The sequence below is a fragment of the Austrofundulus limnaeus genome, unplaced genomic scaffold (genome assembly GCF_001266775.1).
Source record: "Austrofundulus limnaeus strain Quisiro unplaced genomic scaffold, Austrofundulus_limnaeus-1.0 Scaffold87, whole genome shotgun sequence".
NCBI classification, from domain to species: domain Eukaryota; kingdom Metazoa; phylum Chordata; class Actinopteri; order Cyprinodontiformes; family Rivulidae; genus Austrofundulus; species Austrofundulus limnaeus.
The window spans coordinates 244270-255879 of record NW_013952489.1 but is presented as its reverse complement, the minus strand read 5'-3'; the positions used below and the strand labels follow the sequence as shown (position 1 = coordinate 255879).

General features: G+C 40.3%; 1 protein-coding gene across 1 annotated transcript in view; it reads left to right on the top strand.

The window, feature by feature from the left end:
• Positions 1 to 850: 850 nt before the first annotated feature.
• Positions 851 to 11610, top strand: part of zeb2b (zinc finger E-box binding homeobox 2b) — a 79346-nt gene continuing 68586 nt past the window's right edge. Inside the window, exon 1 of the mRNA XM_014011995.1 lies at positions 851 to 881. Coding sequence (XP_013867449.1) covers positions 866 to 881 — 16 coding nt within the window. The 5' untranslated portion in view covers positions 851 to 865. The remainder of the gene's footprint in view (positions 882 to 11610) is intronic.

Here is an 11610-nt window from a genome sequence, read left to right as displayed (position 1 = left end):
CATAACTGGGGCCTTTTTGTTTTAGATTAAGTCCAGTGAGCACAACTCAGCCGGCTGTCAGCCCGCTATAACCCACCTCCTCTTCACTTTTTAACAATCGCCTCAAAGCCCCTGGAACCTTCTACAGCTGCAAGGTGACAAACATCCTTCACACATCTCTGAACCCCAGCTTTTGCATCTCTGGTGCTTTTAAACACACCACTTTAACCTCGCAACCATTTTTTTCCTCCCTACAACGAGAATCTCAAAGTCTCCAAAGATCCAAGTTAAGAATATTTGAACAACTTCTGCTGAAACAAGAAGGGAAACTTTGAACTAATGCCCTACCAATATGTTTTGTTTTGTTTTTGCAAAAGACGAGAAGAATGTGATGGAATTTGTCCAAACTCTTTCATGCACATCGCAGAGCTCCTTCATGATTATTTTATGCCTTTTTTCCCTCTTATCCCTCTTCTCCCTTAACCCCCCCCCCCCCCACCCTCCCTTCCTTTCTCCCCTCTCCGAGTCACTCTGCTGAACAGGTCAGGCAGTAAGTGACAAGGTATTTCGTCGTTTTGTGAACCTTTGCCAGGCTGATTGTTCAGTGCAAGTGTAGTGTAACTGAGCCGCTTGTAGCTTGCCGGAGTGTGGAAAATAAGATCGAGGGCTGACTCCCCTCCCCTCCCTCACACTCTCCTGGTTGGTTTTACAACAATGTGAGATAGTAACATAGATATCCAGCGAGCTCCCGTGCAGCAGCGTATCTGTCGCTCTTCATACATTTCCGTTCCACTCGACAGCCTGCTGCATCGCTCCAACATTTACAGTTTGACCTGTAACCACTTGTAGCTGCCTTTTATGTTACCAGTCCGACTATTCACCCAGGATGTACGGAAGAACAGGTCAGCACTTCTTTTAGGTTGTTTCTGTACAGCCGAGACAAATTCTAGCTCTGTTTCTGGCTGTTTTATGGACTTTTGAGTGCACATTAAGGAAATCCCTGTAGGGCTTAATCAAGTTTTAAGTAGCGTAAAAAGGCATTTTCAATTGAGATTTTGGAGAAATAAAATTTAATCTGAGTAGCAACCATAAAAAATTCTTGCTTTGCATGATGTGCTTCACAAAAACAATGCGTTGTTAACCCTTTAATTTGTTAGCCCTTCATTTTGTTAAAAATATTAGAATTTGTTCATTTTTTACAGGGTTAATGAACCCTCAACCTTTGTCTCGATTTCCTCTCATCTATTCAGACCCACAAAAGCGTATTTATCTTTGAGCAGATGAGGAAATCTCACGTGTGTATTCACGCAAACTCTTTATTGTTTATGCCTTGAGGCGCATCGGAGAGAAGGTGTCTCTATCAAAGAAAATCATCCCACAGCTTGTAAATGTCTCTTCTAGTGTGTTTTAAAGAAAGAGGATAATTTTCCTGATGGAAATTAAATTCATGCTCGTGTAGCTTTGGTGAAAGATGTGATGTTTGTGACAGTGTCGAGGTGGCAGGATTGTGTTTTTGTTACGCAGTTAAAAGGGATTTCTACAACTTCAAAAACAAGAGGTAAAGCCTCCCTAAAGCCCTCCAGAAGAGACTCACACAACGACACCAGGGGGGAAAAACAATCACTAATATTTGAAGGAATGGGTGGTGCACACATTCACACACAAACAAACAAACCAACCAAAAAAAAAAAAAAAAAACCTGGAGTTTGTTTATGTGCTCATAATGCGAGTCTGTGCGCCCGGTGAAGCGCTGCAAATGGGAGAAGTATGCGTGGGTTCCTCAGGTAACAGGATTACGTGGGCACATAATTGATCCATTTGGGGGAAAAATGACAGGGCTCTAAAGAGGCCTCGGCTTTGGAAATGGAGTTTATGAAACAGGCATTCGTAAATTCAAAGGAATCAATATGTCAATTTTATTACATCTCCGGGCCAGATGGGCATTAAAGGCACAGCTCATCCCTCTGCTTCTCAACCTCACTCTCTGCTCTGTCATCTCACCCGCTGACGCTCTCCGTCACTGTCCTTCCTCTTATTTTTTCTGCAGCTTTCTCCAACCTTTGTTCTGCTTTTCTTTGCCTCACTATCTGCAGATATGTAACAAAGGTTTATTGCCCTTTCTCTTCCCCATATTTTCATTGTTTCTTTGACAGCCTGACTTGTAGACTGGTACCAGAACCAGCTTTGAAAAACACAAATAAACATCCTCGGGGTCATTCAAACAGCCCTCCAAACAGGAAATGTCTATTATTGTACAGCCATAAGCTTTTCCAAAAATCTTTACACTCTGGTGATGGTTCTGCACTTATGATTTTCTTTTTGCTGTGTCTGGCTAAGTTGTGGATTTGGATTCACAGCCTTCATGCAAATAGAAGTAATAATCCCAATAAGCAAAAGTTTTCAAAGTTCAAACTGCTGTACTCAATAGCGACGCTCCATAAAATTATCTGATGCCTAAAAATGATGAAAAAATGAAAAAAAAATTAAATAAAAGTTAAATAATTGTGATTAGCTTCTTCTGTTTTAGATTTTATTATATAAAATATATATTTTTATATAAAACTGAATATTTTTCCTTGCAGTCAAAAGATTTGGGGCTTTTACAAACCCTAACTGGTAATTTAGAAAGGAACTCGTTTAAACACAGTTTAGTCTCAGCTACTGCCACACCCAGTTTCAGCTCATTATCTGTTAAATTAACAGATAAGTTCAGTTAGCTGTGGCAGCCATTTTAAACCAACTTGACTCCAAAAGGTCGTCAGCTATAGATGCACATCAAATGATCGCTTTCTAAGAGTTACTTTAAAATCTTTCTCCTGGTTCATGAAATAATATTTGTTGACTAACACACTAACATACAGAGGCAATTAAACAACTGCCGCCTATCGTTATAAAAAATGGCTGGGATCTTGTTGAAAAAAAATTATACTAGGTCTGCGTATCGGCAAAAATCTGGGGGTAGAATAAATATTACAATGCAATATATTGCAATATATTGCGAGACTATAAGCAAGGTGGTGTATTACAATACATTGCAATTTTTGTCCCAAATTTCTATTTAAAAATGTTTTATTTGCATTTGGCTACTTCAGTACCATCCCTCTGGGACCCCCTTGAGTTCGGGGCGCAAGTAGGTAAATGCCTGCCTTCTTTCTGTATTGTGACTGCTGATTGCAGTTGGGAGACAGAGCGTCCAGAACGGGACACTTCAATTTGGCTTAAAACACAGTCAATCCGGCTAATAAGGGTCTGGTGGCAACCCAACCTGAGCTTAGAAGGCAGCGGGTGTTGGTCTAATTCACTCAGATTCAGCCATCGGTATATGGTGCTAACATTTACTCATGATGCTAATGTTTGAGCTAGTGTTATACTCTCCGGCTCCTCAGTAGTGGAGGAGCCAAATAGGTGGCTCGCTGCTGCCAACTAGCAGTCGGAGGCTAAACTACAACACAAAAATGAACTGTTGGCATGAATGTTTTAAACCTTAATTAAAAACTGATACACGGCTTTAGAGTATCGAGAAATGAAATATCACAATATTTTGGTGTCAATATTTTCTTAGACCCCTACTTTATATTCAACATTAGGTTGGGTCAGTAGGATTCTTTTTTATTTCTTACCTTTTTTATGGTATACAGGAAGTTAGATGCTTGATGGTCAGTGCAGTGATCTCATAACTCCCAGGCTGCAGGTTTGAGCCCTGGTTGAATCAGAAAGTGAATCTGACATAAAACAATTGTCATTTTTTGTGTGCGAGTTTGCTCGCTGTGGTGACCCCTGCAGAAGAGATCAGCCGAGAAACAATCATGAGTTTGATTCTTCGCAGTAAAAATTAATAAATGATTTTAAGTTAACCCATTAATTGGCAGTCTGTTTTATATATAACAATCAACACCATCTTATCCCACTTCAAACTACTCTAAATGTTTGAGTTCTGAGCAATCAAGTAATTTATACCTAACAATAACCTAAATAGTTAATTTGATATGAATAATTTCTTATTTTTTATGCTTATATTAAAATAAACTGAACATATTTGAAAATTCTAGTAGTATTTAAAGGTACATGTAGAAATATGACCTCGGAGAACTTGAAAATACATAATCTAACAAAATCTCCCCAAAACATAAAAACAGACATTTATAAATTTCATAAGAAATAATGGAAACAAATTTTACAAAAAAGCTAAAAAATAAGCAGAAATTATAGAGGCAGAGTTGAAGCACAGTGGAGAGGGATGTACCAGGATTTTAAGACTAAGCAACTTCTGTTTTAAAACACAACTGTTTCCTTTTAGTGAGAGGAAACAAGTAACCACTGACACGAAAGAATAAGTAAAAAAAAAATTAACAAGACTAGTTGTGCAACTTATTCTGAAGCTTTTCATGTGGAACAGCATAATAAGTACTTCATAGATAAACTGTAATAACTGTAATAATGATTTTACTTGTGTCTGTGTAAACGACTGGCAGCAAAATAAGTCTTGACAGATTTTAATGAAGCTTTCGCGTCATCATATTTTTCACTTTTTTCAGGATTTTGCTTCAAAAATCTAAATGACAGTTTAGTATGTTTTTCAGAAACATTCTTGTTATCTTTGCCTCAATCCTTGTCTTAAGTCTTACAATCATTCAAGGTCTTCTCTGTGGAGCAAAGGTCTTCAGTGGCCATTTTGTTGCTGAGGTTTTGGCTCTGTTTGGTGTCTCCATGTGAGTGTGTGCAGAAGAAGAAGTTGTGAGTGCCTCTTTTTAAGGCATCAAATATCCCTTGTCTGGGCATTACACATCAGCTGAAATACGTTTGTCAATGCAGCTGCTGACTCAACATTATTATTCTTAAGAAAAAGCTGTTTAAAAACAGAAGTGAGCACCATAAACTATTTGAAAAGCTTGGGTTAAAAAAAGAGTGGGTGTGCTTGTGGGGGGGGGGGGGGCAAATTAAGTAGCACCCCCCACCCCCCAACACACACAAAAAGCACTAAAATATTCACATTTCATTTAAATACAACAGCATCCCCGGCAAAAATTTAATTACCACCTAACGCTGTAATTCAGATGAATAATGCAGCAATGACTGATGCAAACAGATAGAAATATAAAACTCCTGTTGTTGATGCAGTGTGAGGAAAAAAGGGAAAAGTTAAAAATTCCCTCTTGATGCTCACTACTTACTTGGATTTAAAACCAGGGAAAAAGAAATGTTCAGGAAGGAGGAGAGAGGAGGAAGGAGGATAGAGGAAGAGAAGGAGGACGAAGCAAAGGGAGGAAGGCCCAGCTTCCCTGGCATTTGCCAGGATTTTCCTTCTCTCATTCTGCTAGTTCATTTTCGGAGTAAGTAAATAATAAGAAGTTGGTGATGCTTGCATTTTTAATTCCACCCCCTCCCCTCGCTGCACTTTTTTTTCTAATTTTTTGTTCAGTTCACTGACTGACATCTGCTATCAATGCTAAGCAGGTGTTCTCGTGCAAACAGACGTGCCCCTGTTTGTGTTTCGCCATCCCCGCCACCGTGCACCCAAATGAGCAACGTGATTAAGAATCCTGTAAATTTTTGAAAGGAAACGGATGGCTGCCCGGCTAGAACGTAATTACACCGCTGCCGACATCCGCAGCTCACCGCTGCAGCAGCCAGAGCCAAAGCAACAGCAGAGAATTAATAATATATAATGGCATCTTCCCTTGTAATTCATAAATGAAATAAAATGAAGGAGGAGTAGCTGCTGATAAGTTTTTTCCCCCTTCTTTCTTTTCCTTTTTTCTCTCTCGGGGGTTGGGGGCAACATGTGGGATGGTGCAGTAATTTTCAGAAATTGAGTCGAGACGATCGTCCTCCACGATTCGGTAACTCGACTCCGAGTGAAAGAAGACAGATTTGTGTCTTCACTTTTTTAAGCTAATTTGTTTACTAAATGAGACTTCTGCATATGTTCCCAGTTTTGTCGTCTTATGATTTCAGTTTGCTGTATGATCATGCTTTTGCATTTGCAATGGACAATTAGCTCTAACATCTCAAGTTTGCTGCAAACTTCCTTTCGTTTAACTTCAAAGGCAGTCAAAAGGACCCACCGTTGGTTTTTATTTTACCTTCAGAGGTGAATCTAAGGGAAAGTGTTGATTTATTTTATCCAGTAATTATATTTAAAAAAAAGATCTTGGAGCTGAAATGTGCAGCAGAGATGGAGGAAGGGTTGGGGGGGAGTGTGTACAGATGGTAACCTCTGGGGAGGAGAAATGAGGTGAAGGGAGTGAAGCAGGAAGAGGAGCGTAGCGTGACACAGAGCCCAACTAAAATGTTCTGACAAGACCAATTTTGACAGGACTCTTTCCTCTTTTTTTCCTCACGTGAGGGATTATTTTCTCCTGTTATGTTTCTCCAAAGAGCTGCCAGGTACAACATAATCTGGATTTTCTCAGTCTGACATCGTGATTCATGATACAAACCCGCTGTAAGTGTAGCGTTTTTAGTGTTAGGGCTCTTTTCACCCAATTTATGTCCATTTCTCAGCACAGTCTGTGCACCTTGGCTACCTCCCATAGCAGCTTTTGATAGTGGCTGACAGATATTGTTTGGCCAGTGAAAGGTGCGCCTCCTCCTAAATGCTGGCTTGCAAAAGGGAGGCAACACTCCTCTCCTGTCCCCTTTAATCAGAGCCAGAGTTGGTTGCATCCTCCCATTCGGATACACGATAATTACCCTTCTCTGACTCCACTTTGAATCGGAAGGGACGGGCGCTGACAATTATATTAGGCATGTGTGTGTTTGTTTCCTGACTCGTAGCTACCTTTCGCAGAGTTCAGAGCTCAGGATGATGAGAAATAATAAGGTGCAGTTATGAGCCGCGGCACCCGGCTGCAGCAGGACAAACGTTGTTTTTGTCTGTTTGCTGCCTCTGTAAAGAAGCGCTGTCGCTGAGATCAGTGGGCTTTCTGTCTGTGGTGCTCAGTGGGAGGAACAAGGCACCGACACAGCTGGGGTGACATAGTTCAGGTCTGTTTGGGAGAACAATCTGAACATTTTTACATAAATGCACCGACCCTGAGTGTAGTTTGTTATGCCAAACAGCCATGTGCAAGGTCGAGAATGAACAGTTATGGTCAAATAATGTTCAGCTGCTTCGAATTTAGGGTAATATATTATTCAACATAATAGTGAACCACCTTTATAGCTATGAATAAGTTTTTTTTATTTTTATTTGTTTCTTAACAAAAATAATCACCCTAAAATATGTCACATTTTTACAAATACTTAACGTTAAAGGAAAACAAATTAAAAAATAATGAAAGTCATTTTATCTGATGATAAATAATAAAACAAAAACCAGCGAGAACATTTATTCAGTATATTTACCAGCAGAAATTCAGACTTTGAATTTGTAGAGATTCTGTGTGCTTTTGTCACCACAAGGTAATAAACATCGGGTTGCTCCCCTTCAACAAATAAATAATTTAACAAAGTAACTTGGTCCCATATGTTTAATTAGGTTCTTTTGATCTAATTTTAGTACTTCTGTGAAAATCTCATGAATTTTTGGGTCACATTTATGCAGAAATTCAGAGTAATTAGAAATAACTAATCAGTAGGCAGCATATAATAGATAAAATAGCACGGTATTGTGTTTGGTACTTCAAGGGACTGTCTGATAGAAATAAAAGGATAGTAGTTTGTTTTAGTATTGTATACTAAAGCCTTGTGTGCAGTAGAATGGTGCTGATGTCCTGCAGTGAGCATGCTGTAGGATTCATTATTGCTCTTTATGACTGTGTTGTAGCCTGTAGTGTTCATGCTGTTGACTGTTGAGTCTAGTTAACGCGTGCAACAGCTGTGGTAATGAATGAATAGGACACACTGCTGCTTCTCGCCGCGCTGGGACTCATACAGTAGCTCACAGAGGCCTGTTGTAGCCTATAGAAAAGGGCTGTATAATAGCCGCGACAGTCTGAGCAGTGTTCGCAGAGAAGGAAGACAGCGCAACTCTGTCCCAGCCATCGCCGTCTGTAGTTGTCATCGTGTACAGACAAGGTTGTCCTCATCCAGCTGCTGCTGGGAGATGATTCGGGTCACCGCGGGCTGCTGGAGCGGGGGAGGCGGGGGAGCGAATTAAGGGGGCAATTGTGTCTGGTGCCAGTCAGTCGTAATTAAGAGCAGGATCAGGGGTGGACTCGCACAAACACACCAGGACTCGTGGATAGACTCAGGGATATAAAACCACGTAAAAACACACACATTCACATAGACACAAACATGGACATCCACACTTAAGCCTCTATAGAGAGCAGCTCACCTGAAAATAATCGCTGTGAGGGACAGGAGGGGATGCAAATGAGGCTGGAGGTTAGCGTGGGAAAAGTGGAGCAGGGTAGCCTGGGACTAGGTGATCCTCCGGGCAGGGGGCCGGCCTCAGGAGCGTCCTTTGTTTGCAGCCTCTGTTTTAAAATACCCACCTCCTCCTCCTCCTCTTTACCCCCTACTCTCTCTGTCACCTCCTCTGCCCTTCCAGTCCAGGCCAAGCCGGAGACAAAAAGCAGATAGATGGTCTGTTTAACAAAAGGAGAGGTGTGTGTTTGTGTGGATGGCTTCATTTGGTTTGATATCTGAAGGGGCTAACCTGTTGAGGAAATCATGGTGATGTTTACAGCTTTAACAAGTGAAAACAATTATTTTTGTTTTACCAATAATAAGCAGCTAAATACGTCTAATTCAGGCTGTGTTGTGGTCTAGTAATGGTTACTAAAACTGCTAGCTGGTTGGTTGGTCAATGTGGACTTAAATTGAAAACTTGGGGAAAAAAAAGATACACTGTCAGCAATAACCTACCTGGTGGGTAAATATTTCTTGAATACTTCAGAGACTGGGCCTTTAATGTGGATTTACATGGACTTAAAAGGATAATTGTATTGCTAAATTTTGACAGAATAATGATTATGGTTTAGTCTGAAAATAAATAAACCCATGATATGTGGTTATTTGTACCAAACCTGGTGGGTAACTATTTCTTCTAGCCTGCAGGGTTCGAGCCTTTCTTGTATTAAACCATTTTGGCTGAATATTTAAAAGTTTGTATAGTCTTTTTTTGCAAAGCAAACCTTACAGAAAGTGTTGTAGTGGGAGTAAATGAAGTATTTTTTGTCAAACAAAATGCTTCATATTTTCCAAGTAATCCAAAAATCAAAAGATTTAATAGTTCTGTTTAAGCTATTCATATACTAATTACGTTATCTCTTTTTTTTCCTTTACCGGTCCTCCATCATCCACCTGTGCCTCTTTGCTCCAAAGCAGGTAAGCTCTTAAAATCCATTTGTTCATGCATGTGTGTAAACAGCACCTGTATTACTTCCTTACACGCACCACTCAACACAAAACCCATCATTTTACGTAATGCACAAGCATGGTGGCATACATTCAAACCCGATGAAAGCTACAAACAATGCTTTGTGAACAACACATCCTCATAAATATTCAAGAAGTTGAAGCTGTAAAAATGTGTGTATGAGGGGGGAAAAAAATCCTCCGAACGAGATGCTCAGTGGCGGTGTAAATGTTGCAACCTGTTTCGCGGCCCCACTGCGGACGCCCTGCCTCTGCAATACCTCTCTTTTAATTATTATTTATTGGCTTTACCTCTGGCCTCCCTCGCCTACTCTGTCCTCTTTATCTCCTTTCTAAATAATTTCTTCAAATGAGGTGGTTTTCCTCTGCTCCGTGTGCACACAGCGCTCAGCTTTCACTCATCAAAGTTTAATCGAAGCTCGCATTTTAGTTTTTGGAATAAAGCACACTTAAAAAATTTAGATGCAAATTATTTTGCATTATTCATGCCTTCTCCTAGTCCTTGTAGATATAAACATTTCTGAGGCCACCTTGATTCAAGTAATTACCTAAGCTACATCCAGCTCTGTCATGAATAAGGTATTTCCTACAAGCAGAGTATGCGCCTGATGAGCTTTTAAAGTGGCTGTACACCGGACTTGTGTATTGCTTCTTCTGCATGAGTGACTGGAACATGCATTGCAATCGCTCTCAGGTGGGGTGGAGGGTGGGAAGGGGCAGCTGGGAGTGACAGCACTCTCACTTTCATAGACTGGGGGCCTGCACGTCTCTATGTGTGATATTTCTATCTGTAGATGAGGGGAAAGCCAGAAATTTGTGTCAGTGTAGGCTCGCTTTTCAAAATGTTGTGGGCTTAACGACGCGTTCAGTGGCTAACGAACTGGACTCTGTATTTTTGTTATCTGATCACACAAAATCCTGCTCACATTTTAAACAAATTGCTGCTTTTGACTAATTCTACTTGGTTTGTAATGTTTAAAATAAAACAAATCTTGAATTTAGTGTTTGGCCAATTCTGCTGTAAGTGTTTCACAAAGCAGTTAACCTGATGTAAATTAGCACCAAAAGTTTAATTCTTAGGAGTTTGTGTGATTCAAGTATAATTTGATACAAACTGTCTATGTTTAAATGTGTTCTTAAATCGATTTAACTAAATCCAAATGGCTAATTTTTTAGCTCTTGTCTACAAATTCTTCACACTGATTAGAAAACACCTTTTAAACCATTTGAATCTCAGCTGCAGTGTCAATGCAGCCTCACTTTTCACTTCTCCTCCTCCTCTGTCAAAGGCTCTTTGTATGTTTATCCATTTCAGTCTGAAAGATTTGAAAGTGTTTCAGATTTGAGCAGCTTAATGCTCACCTTTAAGCTATCGGCTTTGAAATCTTTTTTTTCCACCTCCTTCTTCCCTTTCTACCCACACTTTACCTGCAAATCCTTGTAAATCACACCTGGCTTTGTTGGGCAAACACTCCCTCTCATTCCCTCAGTAAGCACGTCGAAATGAACGAGAAAACTCCGACACATTTTACTAAATGTTACCTCCATATGGGAGGAAATGAACATCAGGTGATAATTAGTTTCTGAAATTTATTCATGACGTTTTGAGAGCGAAACTTCTTCCTGACCAATTGGAAAAAGTTCATTTTACCTTCCAATTTGTGGCGGCATCAATTACATGTTGGTGCACCTTTAACTGCCGACCCCTCAGAGGGCTTGAAATGTGACCTCACCTTCATGCAGGACAAAGACAAGGATTATTGATTCTCGGATCAAAGTTGACACATTACACCCCTCACATCCTTCCAGTAATATCACACACACAATGTTTTGTTTAAACATCAAAAATTAACACGAGAGCAACCCTGAGTGCAAAGAGGGAAAGTGTTTTTATTCTGCAGGAATGGGGAACAAAGCAAGGTTGGATGGAGGAAAAAATAATGCAGCTGTGACCTACGAGCAGGGGGAGGAAAAACAAAGTAGTTGACTCGGCGACTCCATCATCTTTACTACCCAGCAGAAGAATTAATATTTAAACATTCTAATAATGTAGCTCGCCTTGCATGCACTTTTAAGCAAAGCAACAATATTTTTCACCTGGGGTAACACAATGATTTTTCTTCCTGCTGTGCACAATTTCCCTTTCTGATGATCTCCTCCGAGCCCCCCACCTCCACGCTGCAGCCGGGCGCACAACCACACCCCACACCCCCAAACCTGTTTTGTGATTTCCACTTTATTTTTTTCTCCCCCCCTACATACACACTCACACACACACACACACACACACACACACACACACAC